At 34.0% G+C, this 21,408-nt stretch overlaps 3 protein-coding genes and 1 long non-coding RNA gene across 4 annotated transcripts; all 4 read right to left on the bottom strand.

The window, feature by feature from the left end:
* Nucleotides 1–1,125: 1,125 nt before the first annotated feature.
* Nucleotides 1,126–4,800, bottom strand: LOC131935868 (uncharacterized). Its single transcript, XM_059292588.1, has 6 exons — nucleotides 4,250–4,800; nucleotides 3,645–3,728; nucleotides 3,303–3,394; nucleotides 2,672–2,780; nucleotides 2,271–2,486; nucleotides 1,126–1,804 (listed from the first exon to the last, which is right to left on the bottom strand). Exons 2-6 carry the CDS (start codon nucleotides 3,706–3,708, stop codon nucleotides 1,593–1,595), a joined length of 693 nt encoding a protein of 230 aa, XP_059148571.1. The 5' UTR covers nucleotides 3,709–3,728; nucleotides 4,250–4,800; the 3' UTR covers nucleotides 1,126–1,592.
* A 2,557-nt stretch (nucleotides 4,801–7,357) lies between these two features.
* Nucleotides 7,358–8,190, bottom strand: LOC131935869 (uncharacterized). The gene is made up of 3 exons (XR_009385994.1): nucleotides 8,026–8,190; nucleotides 7,560–7,693; nucleotides 7,358–7,434 (listed from the first exon to the last, which is right to left on the bottom strand). It is a non-coding gene; the product is annotated as an uncharacterized LOC131935869 (long non-coding RNA).
* Nucleotides 8,191–9,026: 836 nt separating this feature from the next.
* On the bottom strand, nucleotides 9,027–14,748 carry LOC131935848 (uncharacterized). Its single transcript, XM_059292548.1, has 6 exons — nucleotides 13,722–14,748; nucleotides 12,547–12,670; nucleotides 11,730–11,827; nucleotides 11,524–11,632; nucleotides 10,347–10,559; nucleotides 9,027–10,010 (listed from the first exon to the last, which is right to left on the bottom strand). The coding sequence occupies exons 2-6, from the start codon at nucleotides 12,599–12,601 to the stop codon at nucleotides 9,775–9,777; spliced, it is 711 nt and encodes a 236-aa protein (XP_059148531.1). The 5' UTR covers nucleotides 12,602–12,670; nucleotides 13,722–14,748; the 3' UTR covers nucleotides 9,027–9,774.
* A 1,707-nt stretch (nucleotides 14,749–16,455) lies between these two features.
* On the bottom strand, nucleotides 16,456–20,173 carry LOC131935847 (uncharacterized). Its single transcript, XM_059292547.1, has 5 exons — nucleotides 19,895–20,173; nucleotides 19,115–19,212; nucleotides 18,244–18,352; nucleotides 17,482–17,691; nucleotides 16,456–16,831 (listed from the first exon to the last, which is right to left on the bottom strand). Exons 1-5 carry the CDS (start codon nucleotides 19,953–19,955, stop codon nucleotides 16,596–16,598), a joined length of 714 nt encoding a protein of 237 aa, XP_059148530.1. The 5' UTR covers nucleotides 19,956–20,173; the 3' UTR covers nucleotides 16,456–16,595.
* Nucleotides 20,174–21,408: the final 1,235 nt, after the last annotated feature.

Consider the following 21,408-nt stretch of genomic DNA (forward strand, 5'->3'; position numbering starts at 1 on the left):
AGCTTATAGACATGTATGTAATAGTAAAGGTAGCCCTTCCTGATGCTCCAAGGCACTGACAAAACTTGTTTTATATTTGTAATATTTTTTTACACGTTTCATAGACAATATACGTATTATATTGAGATTAATCATAATATTCATTCATGTGTGTGCACATGAAACATGGGGCACATGAAATAGAGTTTATGTGCTTCAATGACATCGGCACATTTTTTGGTACACTGCTAAGCTGCCAATTTAACTAAGGTAAGTCAGGTACCCATCAGAGCTGAGTGGACTCAGGGTCGTCGTACGAACTCGAGCCCGGGTTCCGAAACCAACCTTACCATCCGAAAACTCCACATCAACACTTCGGATATAGATTTAATGTATTAAACTTTTTTTAGGCCTATTTCAGTTATATTACCTTTAGATGAGGATGAGTTCGTGTGGTTTTTAGCCTCGGAGATATGTATAGACTGTTGTCGAAACAAATCTGAAAGCCTATACTTTCCATGAGTAGATTCTTTGAAATTAATTATGCTTTTTAAATTAGTAGTAGGTGACCAGACGGTCTATGGGACAGATGAAGTCAAAGAAATCACGTGTTTCCTGACCTCGGCATATAAAGCGTTATTGTGGTCAGCATTGTGTCTAGTTGCCTGTATTTTTATCGAGTTAGGTCATGTACACACTAAAGCTGAGCTAGTAATCGAGCCTTCCCAGATTTGGCCTATTAACACGGATAAATAATAATTTATCCTAATGAAGTAAATATTAAATTTTTCGCTCACCCTGTCCTGCTTTTTACTGACCACGCTTAATAAAATGACAACTATTTAGGTAAAACACTATTTCATAACTTAGATTTAGGTGAAATAGTTAATGAGATGTGATTTGTAAAAGTAGGTCTAATAATTATTTGTGGTTATTTTAAATAGTTTGAGATTATGTGATTATTTTGATGTGCTGTAATTTTTATTTTGAAATCTTCTTTTTTTGATTTCCGTTATACGCCTCAAACATTCAAAAAAAATTGTATTGGAATACAATGCTTATAATAAAACAGTTATATACTTCTTAAGGCCAAACGATCTTTTATGAAAATATTTCACTTTAAAGTAACAACAAAATTGAATTTTTAGGAATTTCATTTTTTATTAAATGAGTCAATATAACAATCATATATTTACAAAAAATGAGTAAAATGACAAGTCGACTTTTTAAAAAAAAATAAAAGCTGTCACATTATCCTTCCTTCCAAATCGCATTTACCTTTCTCCCAACTGTCTAATCCCTTCCATCCTCTTTAAATCTATTACCGCCATATACACAACAACATTAAAAATAAAAAAAAATCTAATTTCCACAGGTAAGTATTTTTATTTTTAAATTTTAGCTTTTGTAACGATGCTTGAAAGCTATTTTTAAACACAATTTAAAACATAAGTCTACAAAAGTCTACAAAATTACACAGTACTTTTGAGCCAAGTATTAATATATATAAAATTTCAATTTTTTAAAACTAAAATGGTATTTGACATACTCCCAACACAGTATTAAAATGTAACAAACAAAACTTATAAGTGATCCAATAACTTGATAAAAGTCTATTGCCAGTGAATATTTTGTTCAAAATTTCCACTAAATGTACATCTTCCTTTCATTGTGAATGAGCAAGATGGTAGACGCCCTGAGCTTACGACTTGAACGTTGGGTACATTATAATCAGCAATAAGTTGAGCAATGTTTATTTGCTCTACATAAACTTGTCCAGGAAAGAGAACATCACCACTACAGCTCACTTGGCAGGTAAAATCACCTGTTGAAAGAAAAATTCTTTTTAAAATGACACATTGTTTAACATTAAAAATACTACATATTTAAAGACATTTCGATTAAAAACTTAACATGTTTTAGTAAATTTAATTTTTATTTCCGAAACATTAGTTATAGAACTCTGTACGTTAAACAATAAATTACAATTATTATTTGTGATTATAAATATATTTTTAAAGAAAGAAATATTGTTAATCTAATTAATTGCAATACTTTATTTTAACAGACAAAATAACTGACTTGCAATAAAATCACTTAAAGTATGTCCGTGTCACTTATCAACAGTTGATCAAATAAAACATTTATTTAAATCGTTTTTAAAATGAAAAGAAAAAAAAAATTTCCTGATATCAGGAACTAACTCATTATAATAATTATTTTAGTTTAACGATTCATTTTTCGGAAACGAATGTAGTGTAAATCACACAAAGGTCAAGGACGGTACTTACTCGAGTACCGCTCGTCTTTAACCGCCACTGTAGCCATTGAGTCGGCACCGCTCCTCTGAGAGACTTCAAGCACGTGGGAGCTGCCCAAGGACAGGGCCATCGTGTCCCTTCTCTCTGAAGTCTGCCTTCCAGGGTCGATAAAGATGTTGTCCCCGAGAGTCTGTTTAAAGATTGGCGGGGCGTTCTCTAGTGAAACCTTTAATTTCTTGTTGATTCCTGTTTTAGAGAAAAAAAATACCTCATTAATACACTTTTAATTCTATTTTTGTTTCTTTGCAACATGATAACTTCCATTTTACTAGGTGAATTGTATATAACACATACTTAAATATCCCAGATATTTAAAAAAATACCAGTCAATGCCGGTGCCTGTATTTTAACCTGCTGACATATTAACCTACCTGTGACAAGACCTGTATTGATTACCACCTGTGTAATGATCTCAGACTGTTTGTGGGCCTGGACCTCACTAAACAGCTCACGCTGGTGGGATTTGTAAGCGACACCAACCTAGCAAATAAAAAGTTTGATTAAAACTATAATGAGTTTACAAATCATGTGCTATTGGTTAATTCATAACAATATCATGTTTAGTAATCCTTTACAACCCTACTGGTATTTAATATCATTGCTAAATGAAGAAACTAAATCGTAAAGAAAATAGGGTTAACACTATACAATTATATATATATAATATATCTATATATATGTATGTATATATAATTATATATATATATATATATATATATATAATTTTATATATATATATGTATATATATGTATGTATATATAATTATATATATATATATATATATATATATATATATATATATATATATAATTATATATATATATATATATATATATATATATATATATATATATATATATATATATATATATATATGTCTAGAGATCATATTTAAGCCTATGTATTACTAACATTTTAAAAACGTCGGATTGTCTACGTCACCAGTAGATATGCTAGAGCAAACATCTATGTACCTACAGCAAAAGCGTTAAAGTGCTGACCTTTCTAATTTCATTCCTTGTGTTATCTACAAGAAGTTGTGTCCAGGAGACTGACGTAGCCTGCAGTTTGACGTTGGCCAGATTGGGTACAACTGTGTGTTTAGAGAGAGAGAGAGAGAGAGAGAGAGAGAGAGAGAGAGAGAGAGAGAGAGAGAGAAAATAGTTTATTTTTCTCTTCAATATTTATAAATTTAAAAAAAAATTAAAAATAAAAATATAAATAAATATATATAAACATGTGTGTGTGTGTGTGTATGTATATATAAATATATATATATATATATATATATATATATATATATATATATATATATATATATATATATTAAAACACCTACATACCTTGTGGATCCTTGAGAACATCAATAGCATATTGTTTGCAAACGTTTAATAGATCAACCGCCATTGTTTGTAGTTGAAGGAAACCTGGTGAGAAGAAAATAAACAGGTCAGTATCTAACAAACATGGCTTTAAAATCACGTTAATGATTGTGTGATTAGGATATAGTCGGGTTGGGGGGGGGGGGGGGGGATGGTGTTTTAATGATTAGGTGGGTTGGTTAACTAATTTATAATCGTAATCTACTATATTAAACCAAGACGTTAAAAATAATTAATATCTCTATTACCATTTCATTAAATAATTTAAAAATATATCAAATTTGTAAAATGTGTAAAGATACCCAGGTTCATAAAAATTAGATGTAGTGTAAATAAATGTAATGTCTTTAAAACAAAACAAAAATTTAATATTTATACAATAAAGTATTAATAAAAATCAAAATAATAATTAAATCATGGATATTATTTACTTATAATTATCTTTATCTTATTATTCAATTAAATCAAACACTCTAACACAGTTAAAAACAATAATAACTAAAAATAATAATTAGGTTAAAACCAACCCTAATATAATACATGTCAATTAATATCTTCAATGTTACCTTATAAAATAGAAACTTGTTAAAATGACAGAAAATCACAAAGTGCTTTACTCAATGAAAATCTGTTGTGTTAGACTGAGATAGTCTGATCAGCTCTCGTTGAAGCCGGATGGTTTTATCCCCTCTCGTTACGTGTCGCTCTCGGTATGTAATCAAGGGAAATAACCGAACAATCTATTTTTAGCGCTGATAGTTTTCACGGTTTAGATAGTTATAAATTGAAACACGTCAACTTTTTTACATACCGAAAGCTGGTTAGTTTTGCTTAGTCATTTTAAAATAGTGCGTAGACAATGTTTCTTAATAATAACATTGTTTTATGTTTTAGTAATAATCGGAATTTCCAAGTAACTTGAAATGCGCAGGTGGGTGGTATCGAATACAGCTATTTTGTGTACTCAATTTACCTGAGAATTAATTTAAGCTTGCGGTCTATATGTTTATATTTTATACTAATTTATAATCAAAGCTATGGGAATGTTTTTAATGGCGTTCGTACATTGACAATAGTAGTTAAAATGATATTCTAAATTAATTTAAATTTAAAGTACACTCTAATTAACAAGAATTTTCATTGTAAAAAAAAAGCTGAAGTTTAATCAAGAAGACACTGTATTTTTAAATTGTGGTTTTATTAAATCATTTATTTTTTAAACACAATACTAGTACACATCTTTTATATAGCGAGTACACATGTAATGGATCACACTTACTTTTATGAAAAATTTAAAAATTCATTTAGTACTTAAAATGTATTAGTCCACATTAAAGAACTCAACATATAAGTACAATAAACATTGCTCCTAATAATATTGTTTTTGAAAGGAACTAATCAGGTTAAACTCAAAACTTCACGTTAGTAAATTAATTGGGAACTGTTAAATTGGGGAGGGGGGATTCGACATTCTGTGACGATTTTTGACAAGGAGAGAAAGGCGATGGGGGTTTATGAAAGTGAGACATCACGCTTTTGTATTTTCAAACGTAATGTTTAAAACTGAATTTTAGCGATACCTTTGAATTTTTAAAATAATTTTTCTATTTTGTAAATGGTAATAAAAATGTATAAATAAACTCAATGTTGACCAACCACAGTTTATATTTATAAATACGTCTCTGTTTTTTTTTTTAAGTTTGAATTTTTAGAGGGGTGATAGGCTGAGGTTTGACTTCACCTTATGGGGACGTTTTGTGACGCTGTGTAACGATAAGTAGAGGGGTAGGGGAGGCAGCTGAAATAGTTTTAAAATCGCGACGTCGTGTATGATTTGTTATTAGTTTCAAAATATATTCAATAGTCAATACATTTAACATGAATTTGTTCGAAGAATCGACTTCATTTTATAACTTTAAAAAAACAACAAAAAAAAAACAGAAATTGATGGATGAAATAATTTGTTTTATTGGATTGGTATGACTGAAAATTATAACACAGGTGTCTCCTTGTAGCTGTAAAGGTAAGTGCCTTTCATTTTCCAGGACAGAGCTGTCTCGCTGTAGTCAAGAAACTCTTCCAGCACTGATGGTTCCACTGTTTCCTGCACGATTCTTGCCAATGTTTGCTCTTCCTCGCCCAGTATCACACGACCCTCCAGAGTTACTATACATTCAAAGTCGTCTAAAGACAGAACGGAATTTATATTTTAAATTTTGAATGGCTTAATGTGGCACAGGTGTGTCACATTCGGGTGTTTGAGGAATCCCCAGGGCGCCCAAGGCAAACCTGGAGGCGGAGTATTTTCGAAGAACTGAAGCCAACAGGGATGTCTTGGGAGATTGCAAAAGGAATAGCCGGTGACCGGACGAAATGGAAGGAAATGGTGGAGGCAAAGAGGACTAAGTCAATTCAAGTTAATTTTTTTAGGGCAGGTTTGGAGATTAGTGATTATAACGAGGAGAGACTATATCGTTTCATGACGTCATTTATGTACAATCCCCCCATACCAGATTTTACTCACAAACTAGCAAATTAGTTTCTGTATAAACTCGCGAAACGCACGTCAGTCGAAGGATTAAGTCAAGGACCAAGGCTAAACCTAGAATTTTTAATCACCCCAGATCTACTTACAGCAATATGATTCTTGATGAAATGAGCGTGTCCAGTTACCATAGCCGCTGTGCTCGAGTGTGAGGCTTATAAACACAGTGTCTGTGTTGCTGTAATGTGACCTACCGGGGTCTATCTCAATGTAGCTCCCAATCTTTCCTGCTAAACCACCGTTGACTGGTATAGTCAATGTGTTATAAATACCTGGTAATAATGGAAGTCGAATTTCATCATTAGCAATCACCTGTTGACTGTCATATAAATGGTAATCTGTTTTTATGAAAAGGTAAGTATTAAGGATTACCTTTCACAACACCTTTATTGATCCTAATCTCTGTAGTTTTGACAGACTCTGTTCTGTCAGAAAAGACAAAGTTTCTGCCTTGAAACACCGAACTTTTGACCAAGGGCGCCACCTCAATTTAAATTTAAAAAATATAATGTCATATCATGCCATACTTTTGTATAGATATCTGTTTAAATTAACGCATCATTTCGAACAAATCTGAGATGAATTAGTCGAAGAACATGTTTCTGGGCAATACAACAATATATTCTCAGAATTGAATCAGCCCCTGTCCACCCCACTCAGGGAAAAATTATATGGGGCACCTGCCAAACCGGAGACCACAGTCCGGTTTGTCCACGAAGTTGGACTTGTTGTCTGAATCCTCCGCCATATTAACAATTAAGAACGAAGAAGAAGAAGAAGAATCAGCTATCGAATTAGTTACCAATTCAGTGCCATCAAGTCAGAAACAAACCTCTACACTTTACACTGCTATTGAAATATTTCATAGACTCAGTATTTCTTTCAGACATTTCTCCAGTGGCATTGCCCCATCCCCCGGAAGTTTTCAATCCCCCCCCCCCCCCCACTCCCACGCTCTTGTAAAGGGGCAACGTATCTTAAAGAAACCTGGTATATAAATTACAATTCGAAATTATTATAACACTACAGGATAAAAAGTCGCATTTATTTAAACCAAAATCAATATACACATTGATTATGATTATTGAATATTGATAAAAAACTAAATACGTTTAATTAAGTAATTTACATTGGAATCATACACTGCTCTTTGTGTCCAAATCGCATCACTAGCAGAAACTTTAAGGTTTTCGGTGTGAAACATTCCTGTGAGAGATCAATAGAAGTTGTCAAATTATTTGCTAACACTTTTAAAATTTACTGTTGTCCTAACGCGTTAACTAAATCTCTAGATTGTGTGACATTTTTATATGATTTCACTACAATTTTACCTTTAATTTTATATGTGTCTCTATACATTTCACATAGAGTTGGAAGATCTAGTATGTCAATGCCACCCACTGGATAAGATCCCAGCGACATTTTTGAAAACCCCGATTCCATTTTATCCTGATATTGCATGCTACTGAGTAAACATAAATAACTTAAAACCTCGTTACATACTACTTTGCTTCAAGCTATTTAGGTAGAGTATAAAGTCGGCAAAGGAATATAAATCAAGTAGATCTAAATAATACGGAGATTTTTTAATTTTCATTTTTTTTTTATTTTCAGATTTAAATTTTCGTGGAATTAAAACTAAGTTATAACAAAGAAAATAAGTAAACAACCAAATTAGTGGAGGTTGACTATAAAATGTACGTTGTCACCCTATTGAGTTTCACCAAGATATTAAAATAATCATTGAAAATGACTTGTTAAGTCGAGTTATCAAGTAAAAGAATAAGACAATTTTACCTTTATGTCTCTGAAAAGTTTCCCACCTAAATCTTAGCTTATAATGCAGTGTATTTCAGCCAAATGGCAAGGAAACGTTGAACAAGTTTTTACGGGAACTAAGTTGTAAAAATACACGAAATCATATCAAGTATCGATACTACAGGCATCGAAGTACTAATACAGTGGAAAGATATTTGTCTTTAACTTAGGGATTTTCCTATAAATTGTTATAATTTTAAAATTGTTTGTAACATTATTATTGGACAGTATTTTTAGCGTTTTCTCTTTAAAAGACTTTGGAATTTATTTATTTTTATTTTGATTTTTACCACCTTCTTAGGTTGATTTTCAAAATGTGTATTTTTAGAACAAGGCGGATTACCCAGATAAACTTTATGAACGGCTCATCAGGAATGGATGAGTTCAAGGCCCCTTACCCAAAAGTTTCGAGTCCATAGCACTTCCTTGAATCATAGCTCCAGTTCCAGGCATGGAATTTATATAGAAATACTTTTAACAGATTCCGCCCCTCCGGAAATATTAGTCCGCCCCCCCCCCCCACCCCCGGAGAAAAAAAGTCTGTAAGAAACACTGCCTAGCGCTGATGGATACCTGACTCTCGTTAGAGAAATCTAAGGCGGCTGGGCATAGTATTAATCACAGTATCCCTTTATATGATGAGCTCATTAAAACAGATGCTAGTCGCTTCAGCAAAACAGCGGCTTTGATAAAATGCGATTAAATTTAATTGCTGGGAACGTTGCCGGCTTTTTAAAAATACAGGGTGTAGAAAGTAGATGGAGAAAGTAGTCACAGATTAAGTGGAGCTATTGCTTTTGAGATATAGATTTCCTCATACTACTACTACCATTTATGTTTTTGATTACCTTTCTTTTTCTTCTCTATATTAAACAAGAGTGATGTCGTACACCAGTTATGCAATAGGTATCTTCAATCACCCCAAGTTGTGTATTATTTTGTACTGTTAGGTGGTTATACATAAAAAAACAACGTAAAGATTAAGGTTTCAACATTTTTATTTTGAAAAACAAAATTCACATAACAAAATTCACCAGATATTGAATATACATTATTCATGTATTCTAGTAATTGAATATAATACGTCTTTAAAAATGTAATTTTTTTTTCCAATTTGTGAAATAATATTTTATTTATGTATTCCAATACAACCAACACTTTATTTTTTTTTACAACTAAAACATTTCTAAAACAATTGGAAACAAATACAACATAAATAAGATTTTCTATTGTTAATTTAAAATCACTTACTTTCTTGCCGTAAAATAAAAATTTAGCTATATTTTTTAAAACTAACAAACATTTTGATTTGAATTAAGATAAAAAAAATTTAAATGAGAATTGTCCCATATATTTGTAATAAAAAGTTTTTAAAAATTTCCACTTTTATTTCTACACATTTATTTACATGTACAAAATGTTATACATTATCACGAAATAAACAACCCAACAATTTGGGATTTATGGCACATTACAAAGTTGGACGAATAATTTTATATCTGACTGTATTTTTCTAGAGTGAACACATTAATGAAGATCTGTTGTTGTTTTTTTTTTTTGGCTTTTCTTTAATTTAAGGTAAAAAAAAAAAGTTCACTGCCTTGTGTGATACAAACAGGGCAATGCATTTTTTTAAAAATTAGCAACAAAATCTATGATGCAAACATACATTCAGTTATTTTTTTAAACCTATCAGTCTTTCCTGTACAATTTTCAATAAAATCAAGTTTACTGCCAGTCAATGGTCTGCTCAAACTGACCACTAAACTCACACTGTCCCGTCATAGGGAAGCTGATAGAGTCGGGCAAGCCCGTTTGGTTGTTTGTGTTTACAGTGATATGGGAGTATACGTTGGAAGTTTGTTGCAAGTCCAAGATGATTTGTGCGATTTCATCTTGTTCGACAGCACCGTGGTGGTTATGAATAGCTGTACCTTTGCATGTCACTGTACACGAGAAATTACCTGTGGAGTAAAGAGTAAAAAGCTATTATTACTCTAATAAAATTGTAGCAGTACAAATTTACGCATTTATTTATTAGATATTTTGTTTCCGTTTTATTTTTTGAGTAACACATCTTAACTATTAACTTAGCCGAAAATGTAATTTAAAAAAAAATGTTATCTGTAAGGCAAAGAAAATAAAATAAAGTGTCAAAACATCGAATAAAACTAAATGTATTTTGCTCAATTGCAGTTAATTTTTCCTTCATTTCCCTTTTTTACCCATTCATGTAATACTATGGCTACAAAAATATGTATTGAAAAATCTTGTTTAGAGACATAAAACACGTGACTTACAAGTGTATCTGTCGTCTTTCACCGTCACGGTTGCCTGGGCGGCAGTTGCTCCCCCGAATGACGTCATTTGATGGGCGCTGCCCAGGGTCAAGGTCAGCTTGTCCGACTTCTCAGAGAACTGTTTGCCCGGGTCGATGTCCACAAAGTCCCCCAGGGCGTTCCGGACCTGGGGTGGGGCGGTGGTCAGGGGGAGTCTGAGCTTCCTGTTGGTGCCTGTCAACACACAAGTGGAGACTTAGAGATTGTCAACACACAAGTGGAGACTTAGAGATACCTTGTAAGACAGTAAGTCAACTATCAACACACAAGTAGAGACTTATAGATACCTTGTAAGACAGTAAGTCAACTGTCAACACACAAGTGGAGACTTGGAGATACCTTGTAAGACAGTAATTCAACTGTCAACACACAAGTGGAGACTTATAGATTCCTTGTAAGACAGTAAGTCGAACTGTCAATACACAAGTGGAGACTTATAGAAACCTTGTAAGACAGTCAATTGTCAACACACAAGTGGAGACTTATAGATACCTTGTAAGACAGTAAGGCGAACTGTCAACACACAAGTGGAGACTTAGAGATTCCTTGTAAGACAGTAAGTTAACTGTCAACACACAAGTGGAGACTTATAGATACCTTGTAAGACAGTTAACTATCAACACACAAGTGGAGACTTATAGATACCTTGTAAGACAGTCAACTGTCAACACACAAGTGGAGACTTATAGATACCTTGTAAGACAGTAAGTCGAACTGTCAATACACAAGTGGAGACTTATAGATACCTTGTAAGACAGTAAGTCAACAGTCAACACACAAGTGGAGACTTATAGATACCTTGTAAGACAGTAAGTTGAACTATCAACTAGGAGCTAGTTAGTTAAATTGTTCCGTGTATTTTCTAAATATTTGTGTAAACCTGTACTGACATATATTCACTGACCTAGCTAATTCCGACCAGTCATAAAGCTTATAAAATTGTGTTCTTAAAATATTGTATCTTCTACCATATTCATTGAGATTATTATTAACAACATAGACTTTAATAAAATAAAAACTTTCCTTCTTTAGTTCTTAAGGATGGCAGTTTGGAATACAGAGAGAGAGAAAGAGATAAGGCGAGAAAGAGAGTGGAGGGACTAAAATTAGCAAACAAGTAAGGAGTATCCAGGCTTACCTATGACAACACCTGTGGCTATGTTGACACTGGTGACGATTTCAGACACCTTAGTCGTCTCCACATCGCTGTACAGCTCTCTCTGGTGTGGTTTGTAATTCACCTGTAGCTGTTATAAAAATCAATACAATTCCATTAGTATTTTATTTTACTTTTTGGAAACAACACGATTTAAATTTTATTTTAGATGAAGGGAAGTAACTCACTTTTCTCGTTGCTCCCCTTTGTGAGTCGACTGTGAAGCTTTTATCTTCCCATCTCATATTGGACGCAGTGAGTTTGATATTGTTGAGGTTTAGATCTCCTATAGAAAACAAAAACAAAGGAATAAAATATAAAAAAATTACATACTTTTAAAGAGACCATATTTTACAAGGTTTCTTTTTCTCTTCTTCTTCTTCGTTCTTAATTATTAGTGTTGAAGGGGATCGAGATTTATCTGCCAGTGGGTTTGAACTCGAGACTTTGTTCGATTTTATCAACCATGAGCTTTTTGCCGACTCGACCACGCCTTCAACACAATTAAGCGTTACGTGTCAACTGTTTATGCGCCATTGAGGCCATTGACTCCGATTTCAGCCTGCTTTTCTTTTTGGATTTGCTTCCATAGCCTTTGTCCAACCAAGAACAAACTACAAGGCAGCAGTTGTTTAATTTTGGAGTTGTCTCTCCTAGAAGAGTGGCTGTCCCCAGCTAACGAGCCTCATCTGCCCGAGTACAAGGTTTCTGATTTTTAAAATATTTTTTTAGAGTCGATTAAAATTATAATTAGCTGCTGAATTCTCTTGGAGAACATGACAATGTTATCATTGATAACTTATACTGCTGAGTAAAGAGCGACGAAAAACAGGAGATCAAAAGAAAAAAAAAAGTTAGGATCACTAATGAGATGTATTGACTACATATCTTTCACAATGTACTCAACATTTTCAAGACTTGATATCTACAGACCTGTTTCTCTAAGTCAAATTTTGAGCTAATGATCTCTAGATTTTCATGTAGATCTAAAGACCTGTTACCTACCCTGATAGCATTGAAAATGTTGACCGCAAGCTGCAACTAGATCTACTTTGGCCATTTCTTTCAAATTTCTGAATCAGCCAAACTTGCAATACTGGTTGCTTGAAATGTGTAGATGAAATATATACTGAAACAAAAATATATTTTAGTTATAATTGGGACAAAGTCGATAAACTAAACGAATGATAGTAGCGATTGTTCAGTGTAAGAAATGGTTAGAAGAAAACATACGAAAATTTTGTTGGAGGCAGTTAAATTTTGTCACTGATTTTGAGTACGTTTTTTCCTATGGACTACAACTAGGGGAGAGGGGTGGTGGTGGTAGTTAGTAGTAAAATAATATCATAAATACAGGGTCGGATTAACGCTAGGCTCCTGGCTTGGTTTAAAGTTAGAGCAGTGGCGTAGCTAGGTCGGGTGTTACCCGGTGCGGCACTTAATGGTTTCACCCCTTAGAGGCGTACACCCCTGCAAGTTTTCTATTTGCACCCCCCCCCCTTCAAGTTTTCTATTTGCACCCCCCCCCCCCCTCAAACTTTCGATTTGCACCCCCCTCAAGTTTTTCTCTATATATTTTGCTATTTTTTGCCTTGGTGTCACCCCCCCCCCCTAAATGGTGTCACCCGGTGCGGTCCGCACCCCCCGCCCCCCCCCCCCCCCCCCCGCCCCTGAGTTAGAGATAGGGTTAGTGTTACTGTTGACGTTAGTTAATGGTTACATGATTCGATCCTATCATGAAATATTCCCATGACATAACAACAACGACAGTATAATAAAAATATTCTTCTATTTCAACTTGGACTAGATTCCTAAAATCTAGTTCTAGAATCTAGATCTAGTGGGATATAGATCTACTTAATGTTTGTTTTACTAACGTTATGAGCACTAGAAGTCTGCGAATAAAATTAAATCTATAGGCCTACTCCGTGTATGAATGTATTTGAATGTAGATAAGTGAAAGATGCAAGATTGATAAAAAAAATAATAAGTGTATACAAAATATTAATTATTAGGCTACATTTTAATACAACTAGATCTATTACTATATTATCAAGATAATTAAATGTAAGTCAAGATCACAAAAAAAAACATATTATTACTAATTTTAGATCTAGAATCTAGTATCTGAGTTTTAGTTTAACAATTCACTAGAACGAATTTAAAAAAATATATCTTACCTTATATTAGAAATAAAACAATTATTGAATAAATTTTTTATGTCGAGGTACTGTGGTACTCAAACACAACAATGACAATCTTTTTTTGTAGTCGAACAGCGAATGACAACAATCGAACGGACACCGGCGTTTTATAGGCGGACCGACATTGCGTGGCACGCTCGGTTTCGGTAACGGGAAGGCGGCGAGCTATTTTTGGCGATGACGAACTGACGGCTGGTAAATTGAACACGTAATTTTTATTTCTTACCGAAAGCAAAGCTAACTGGATTTTGTAAGATAATAAATTTAGTCATCACGAGGTGGAATAGTAATGTAGAATAGGGGCCGATTTTGTTGTTAATTTGGGGGTTCCCCGCTAGATTAGGTAATGTTCTCGCGGGCGGTATCGACTACTGTTTTACCGTTCTCTGTTTTAACAAACGAACAAATAGAGTATCTCCTTAGTTTACCATGATGAATCAGTAAAATATTCATATACTTTCTTTTATCTAAGTATGATACATCTCTATACCCAAAAATTATATAGGCTAATTAGCTGCCGTCAGTAAAATACTTTACTTTGTAACACCAGTTTTAATTTTACTCACAAACCAACATCATTGTTTTAAAAACTGCGCTGTCCAATATTTTTAGACTGTGTACCTGTATGTATTTATATATACAGTAATTGTTTTTAAAAAGCTAATGGATAAAGGACTTATAGATTAATTAGGACTAATTAAACTAGCTATTGATTTTCGTTTTTTTTTCTTTAACTTTATTTACTTAAGTTAATTAGAATCTACTTAAAATAACAACTCTGCTATGAGAGAATTTCATTTCATGCTTTTTAATGAAAAAGAAAATACAACAACCCAACTGGTAACAAATTAGACTATTTCTATTCTAGGCTACTTACACTGACTGACCTGTAGACTGCTGAACACTGTCTTAAGCCACGCCCACTGACCCACGCACTGACCAGCCAAACTGACCAACACGACTTACCTGTGCTGATGGGGGCGGTCAAAACAGATACACCCATCTGCACAACCTATCGGAACTGAAGCAGTAGCATGCTGACCAGTGGTCAATACACATGTGAAATAAGGGGAGAAAACCATCATTTCCTTAGTTAGATTAGTCGTCTTAATTGGTTGATATATTTTTAAGGAAAATATAAAACAGATGAGTGAATTTAACTGTTGTGGTCAACTATATTTAACATCGTTCAAGTTACGATCTACTGTGAGGTAAAGAATACAGTTTGGGTTTATTTTATTATGAAGCTTAGACCTCCTTAAATATTTTTTTAGCAAAGGGTGAAGTTTTAACGTTAGGTATGTTGCTAACCTAAATGATTTGATTTTTTTTCTTTCACATCTTCACCAAGGCGTAGGCTTATACTATACAAAACACAATTTATAAAACTCACGTAACTTTAAAAAAAACAATACGCAATAGTCTCGTTATACATATTTATTTATTTTTTATAAAAACAAAAGAAACTGAATTCTATACTTTTCTAATTATTAAGTTTACATAAAACTCATCATACAAATAGTAAACATAGGGCCTACCTTAAATTTATTGTAGTATTATTTTTCACTTGTAATGATCAGCATTTTAAATAGTGCATTAAAATTCATACTAAGAACTTTTTTTTAATTAAATTGCGCATAATAAAACATTTTTTTTTGCCAAAAAATATTGTGTTAATTAGGTGTTAATTAGGCCCTTATATTTAAACATTTTAAAAATATGTTATATTCTTTCTTGGTAGTTAATGTAGCCTATGTATAAAAGAAATAATTTTTTGTTGTTGTAAAACTATAGCCTAACTTATTTAATTTAAAACAACTGTATAGATCTACAGTCCGATTCAATTAATTCACATACATACAATTTATGTCAGTTAACTTATTTTAATCTATAAAATTGATGAAAATCCTAAGGTTCGAAGACATTGGCACAGGTAGGTCAATACGCTTTAACTTGAAACGGTGAAGTCTTAGATGTGATCACGGTGTGTTGGTCTCGATTCTACATTTAGACATTGACGTGGCGCCGATTTCGGTATCGGGATGGCCAATGTCTATTTTTAGGGTAAAGGGAAAGAAACACGTAATATAGAATTGCTCATAATTTTAAATGGTTTTATGTTCTAGAGTTCTAAATTCTAATATTAAAAATATCTTGACCACGTTTAAAAAAAAATATAGACGAGAATTTATGTTGTAATTGAAGGAATTCCCATTTAGGTCTGAGTTTGATTACTGTATCGACTACAAAATGATTACGCGTTCGAATACTGGGCTGAAACTGAATCTAAAAATATTTTGAGATGTAACGAATGTAAAATTTGCTTTAATTTGGGGTCGTCTTTAAAATATTTAACGTACTTAGATGCAGGGGGTGGCGTTTTTTAGGCTGAGCAAGGTGGGTCATTTTCGGAGTGGGAGGGGGAAGGTAGAACATTGAACAACTTTAATATTTATAAAAAACGTTTTAGCTTTTGTTGAAATTGGAGTGGAATAGAGGCAGTGTTTCTTCCAGACTTTTTTCTCCGGGGGGGGGGGCACTTGAAATTTTCGGGGGGTGGGGCGAGGGGAGCAAACTAAAATTTTCGGAGGGGGGGGGGCAGACAATGTTAAAAGAATATATTTTCTATATAAATTCCATTTCATTCGGGGGGGGGGGGGGCGGTATACTTTCTTCGGGGGTGGGGAGGGGGAGCGCTTCCCCCCCCCCCCCCCAAAGGGATGCCTGGAAAAAACTCTGAATGGAGGGGGGGGAAGGGATTTTTAACAAACCCTCAAATAAACATACATTGTGAAACAAAACAAAAGCTTATAGAAATACAAATTAGCTTGTCCACTCAAAGACATTAGCTCATGTCCACTGAATGATTTGCTCAAAGGCTCCGTGTATCTCGCACTCGCCCTCAAGCTCCCAGGAGAAGGACACAGGGGGTCCAGATCTGATCCAACCGTCGTTTCTTTTGACCGTCAACACCCTGCCCAGTCCACTGGTCAACAGCTGGTCAGATACGATTTGAGCGATATCGATTTCATCGCCATGGGAGAATAACGCCTTACCCTTACAGACAACTCTACAGGTAAAGGTAGCTGTAAGAAAATAGTTAAAATTAGTTAAAAAGTGAATTTTGTTTTAGTAGCTGTAAGAAAATAGTTAAAATTAGTTAAGCAGTGAGTTTTGTTTTAGTAGCTGTAAGAAAATAGTTAAAATTAGTTAAAAAGTGAGTTTTGTTTTAGTAGCTGTAAGAAAATAGTTAAAATTAGTTAAACAGTGAGCTTTGTTTTTACTATTTCATGGGGTATAACATATGTCTATCTATGCTTTTCTACTCCTATCAAACTTACTTCACTTCATCTCCTAACTTCAACTCATAATCACGTGACACTCACCTTAAACTTGATTGGTTAAAATTGGATATCAAATTACTGAATGGGCCGCTCTGATTCACCAATGATAGGTGCAACCTATGACCTACGCACTAGAAATAACAAGACCCCCTCCTTCAGTGTTTCTTCCAGACTTTTTTTCTCCGGGGGGCACTTGAGATTTTCGTGTGGGGGGAGGGGGGGGGGGCGGACTAAAACTTTTGGGGGGGGGGGGGACAGACATTGTTAAAATTATATATTGTCTATATAAATTCCATATCTTTGGGGGGGTAGACTTTCTTGGGGGGGGGGGGGGAGGGATGCTTCGCCCCTCCGAAGAGATGCCTGGAAGAAACTCTGCCCTTCTCCCTCACCAGTAAAATGTTCCTCATGAGTAGACACATCAGCCTGAGTGGATCTCTGAGTACCCCATGCCATCTTATGGGCTGAGGCGACAGTCAGGGTCATGTTATCTTCTTTACTGGACATGGGTTTACCCGGGTCTATGTCCATGAAGTCTCCCATCAGTTCTTTTAACTGAAGAGGGCCGTTTTGTAACGGCAGTCGAAGTCGTTTGTTTATGCCTTAGAAAACAAAAAACTACATATGTTTGAACATATATTAAAGACATATTAAGAAAGAAAATTTTATGTTAAAACATACAAGTTATAACAGGCGTATGGGACTGTGTGGTCGAATGGTAGAATGTTTTACTGCAAACCTGAAGGACTCGAGTTCGAAACCCAGGATCGAGCTAGTACGAGGTATCTGAGTACACCCAACACGGATACGTATTTGACACGCTATGGAAACAATGGCCGATGGGCATAGTAATTGTCCACATTATACAAAACAGATAAACTCTACTTCAGCTTCCCGATGTGTGTTGGGCACGAAAGGAAAGATACATTTATTGTCCATAAAATCTAAGTCTGTTTTATCAATATAGCTGATTTGTTTTTGTTACAACGATGAGATTTAGTTAAACATTGATTATTTTGAAGAATGTATTTAATACATTTAGGCTTACTTCAGAACCTAGTAGACACCCTTAAAATTGCTTTACTTATAAACAGTATATATAAATCAAGAAGTCAGTGTAATTGTCTCATGCATGCTCTCAACATGCAATATACCTGTAACAACGCCTTTGTTTAGGTAGATACTGGTGGAGACGTTGGAGTCTTTGGACGTCTCAATATCGCTGTACATCTCGTTATGGTGTTGTGAGTAGTTGATGCACAGCTACATAGGTACGTTGTTGAAAAAAAATTTTATGGCTTCAGTAATTTGGATTGGAACCTTTATATACAAATATAAGGTAATTTTTTTTTCAAAGTAACATTCGTGAGATACAAAACCAGACTTGTTAGATAATAGGATAAAAGCAATTTTTTTTTTTTTTTTTTTTTTTCGGGATATGGAACGACCTGGTTGAAATGTAGTACACGTTTGTAAACCTGAAAGTTTCGAGTTCGATTCCCGGAGTCGGGTTCGTATGACGTCCATGAAAAGCCTATCTTTGATACGCGCCCGAGTAAAAGTTCGGGAAAGTAAAAGTGGATAAGCTTAGAGCTGACCATGTTATCTATTCAATGTCAAAAATTGGAATACTCTACTTCATCTGTTGACTGTTACGTCAGAAAGGATAACTATTTTTATGACTCGTAACTATAAAGGCGAATATCTGGAATTTAAATCTAAAATTGGCACGTGTGCCATCTACCTTTAAACAGTAAAAAATACAAGTTTGAGGGTGGGGGCGGGCGGTTGGGGAGGGGTACGGGAGGTTGAACTAAATTTTAAATATGAATAGATGTTTCCTCACTTCAAAACGACTGAGTTGTTGGATAGTTGTGTTAAAACTTAACAGACCTATACATATATAGTATTTTTATACGTTTTCAATTTTCCCCCGGTTATATCGACCCCTCTACCCCCTCTCTTCCCCAGCCCACCCTTCAAGTATATGTAGTGATTACTAAACCTATTGTTCTATATATTGACCTTTCGCTTTGAGCCGGTATTTGAGGTAAAATCTTCCGGCTTTATCCTCCATTGAATGTTCTCAACCTGTAGCTTGACATTGTCTAGGTTAACTTGACCTGGTTGTAATAATTTTAACATGAGCCAACTTTTCAAAATATCTGGGTTTTTTTTTTTTTTAAATTAACAATCATTTAATTTAACAAGAAATATTTTCTTGTGATTATATTTATCAAAAAAATATTACAGTAATCCTGGTTAAACAGTAGGCCTTATATTATGTGTTACTACTACTTAGAGACCTTTTCCGCACTCGTTGTTGACGCCATTTGTGTTTAACCAAGATACAGCCGTAGGTAGAGAAGTGTTAAAGAAAAGGGGTGCATAGGCTTTGATCGTGCCTTTCTTATTTGTATAATAAAAGTTAGAGTTTTGTTTCAATGAAAACTTAAAGAAAACTAGTGCCTAGACAAATACACATAAAGGCAGATCAGTTTCTTTGCCTTATTATTTAAATCAAAATTAAGATTTAGTCATGGTGAGAACTCGATTTTGAGGCTATAGATTACAGATCAATCAGGACGAATTTAACTTTAGCTTGTATTGTTTAAACTAAGTAAATATTAAATCATATTGTGTAGGTTTAACAAAAATATATTTGAATAATTATTTTTTTTAATTTGAACTAAGATACTCAAAATTACATGATATTAATTTAAAAATTTAAGCATTTATCTAAATTATACTTTAAAACTTGTTTCAGTAAAGTAAGTTGTGATTTATTCCTATTTACTTTCTTACCTGTAACCTCATTAGACCTCGCCCAATCCATACACAATTCGCTCAAATCAAAGGATGCCATAGTGAATAAACCAACACAAATATGAATAAAGTTAACGAACTAAAATCAATGTCAAAGACGGCCAAAGAAAATGAATTTAATTGTAATAAAATTGTAATTTAACTATACTATTCCGCTTTAGTTTTAAAAAATTATTAATCAACTAATATTTATAAGTCTTGATCTAAAGCTTTGGTCCGTAGTGCGTCCCCACGATTTCAAGTCATACAATACTAGCTCGAAGGCTTTATAGACAGCTGTAGCCCCATGTTACGTGGCAGACGGCCGATGGGGAATTTCTCAACCTGGTGGTGTAAACTTTTCAAAATATCGTTATCTATAAATAATTCCTGATGTCAGATATTTCTGGCAACAAATCTAGATAATATTATAAATTTACCTATTTTAGAAAGAACGTTTTTTAACGTGTGTTCAAGTTTGATTTCTATGCTTAACAGTTTTTCGATACTAGATAAAATAGATAGAATACCTCTTAAACTCAAGATTTATTATATATATATATATATATATATATATATATATATATATATATATATATATATATATATATATATATATATATATATATACATATATATATATATATATATATATATATATATATATATATATATATATATATATATATATATATATATATACTTATAGTATCTAAGTATTTGTGGGTGTGTGATGTATGGTTAACATATTTCTGCAATTGAGCAATAGTTGCTGTAAATATACTCAGTGGCGTAGCGAGGTCGGGTGTCACCCGGTGCGGCACTTAATGGTGTTACCCCCCCCCCCCCCCCCCCAGAGGCATAGAGACCCTTCACAGGGACAAACTTTCAAACTTTCGATTTGCACCTCCTCCCCCCTCAAACTTTCGATTTGCACCCCCCTCAAGTTTTCGATTTGCACCCCCCCCTCAAACTTTCGATTTGCACCCCCCACCCCTCAAGTTGTTCTCTATATATTTTGCTATTTTTTGCCTTGGTGTCACCCCCCTAAATGATGTCACCCGGTGCGGTCCGCACCCCTCGCTACGCCCCTGAATATACTACAGACAACATAGGATCTTTTTCATGCTTTAGTAGATTGACCTGTCGCTTGTTCAAATGGCATGTTGTGATGGATCACATTGTATTATTGTTGTGGTATATGGTTATATTTATATGATGGCTTGGTTGGATAGTAGAGCTCACGACTGCTAACGAGAAAGTCTCGATTTTGGATGTACCTGAGCCCACCCAGATTTAATGAGTACCTTCTTCATCTTCTTCGTTCTTATTTTTAATGTCGGAAAGGATCCCATCCAACACAATTAAGTATACGTGTCAACTGGTCATGCGCCATTGAGGCCATTGACTGCGATTTCAGCCTGTTTTTCTTTTTGGATTTGCTTCCTTAACCTTTAATTTTGGAGTTATCTCTCTTAGAAGAGTTGCTGTCCCCAGATGTCGAGCCTCATCTG

This window comes from Physella acuta, unplaced genomic scaffold (assembly GCF_028476545.2).
Source record: "Physella acuta isolate Inbredline_101_S28 unplaced genomic scaffold, ASM2847654v3 ptg000161l, whole genome shotgun sequence".
In the NCBI taxonomy this organism is placed as follows: Eukaryota; Metazoa; Mollusca; class Gastropoda; family Physidae; genus Physella; species Physella acuta.

Excerpts from the sequence above, each read along its gene's own strand:
- LOC131935868 (XM_059292588.1), bottom strand. The coding sequence starts at position 3,708 with ATGGCGGTTGATCTATTAAACGTTTGCAAACAATATGCTATTGATGTT. Across the intron at positions 3,395-3,644 it reads TGTTCTCAAGGATCCACAAG|TTGTACCCAATCTGGCCAAC; the intron begins GTATGTAGGTGT and ends CTAAACACACAG. Across the intron at positions 2,781-3,302 it reads CAAGGAATGAAATTAGAAAG|GTTGGTGTCGCTTACAAATC; the intron begins GTCAGCACTTTA and ends TTTATTTGCTAG.
- LOC131935848 (XM_059292548.1), bottom strand. The coding sequence starts at position 12,601 with ATGGCCAAAGTAGATCTAGTTGCAGCTTGCGGTCAACATTTTCAATGC. Across the intron at positions 10,560-11,523 it reads AGCCACAGGTGTTGTCATAG|GCACCAACAGGAAGCTCAGA; the intron begins GTAAGCCTGGAT and ends GTGTGTTGACAG. Across the intron at positions 10,011-10,346 it reads GAAAGACGACAGATACACTT|GTAATTTCTCGTGTACAGTG; the intron begins GTAAGTCACGTG and ends TTTACTCCACAG.
- LOC131935847 (XM_059292547.1), bottom strand. The coding sequence starts at position 19,955 with ATGGCATCCTTTGATTTGAGCGAATTGTGTATGGATTGGGCGAGGTCT. Across the intron at positions 19,213-19,894 it reads GAGGTCTAATGAGGTTACAG|GTCAAGTTAACCTAGACAAT; the intron begins GTAAGAAAGTAA and ends TATTACAACCAG. Across the intron at positions 16,832-17,481 it reads TCATGAGGAACATTTTACTG|CTACCTTTACCTGTAGAGTT; the intron begins GTGAGGGAGAAG and ends ATTTTCTTACAG.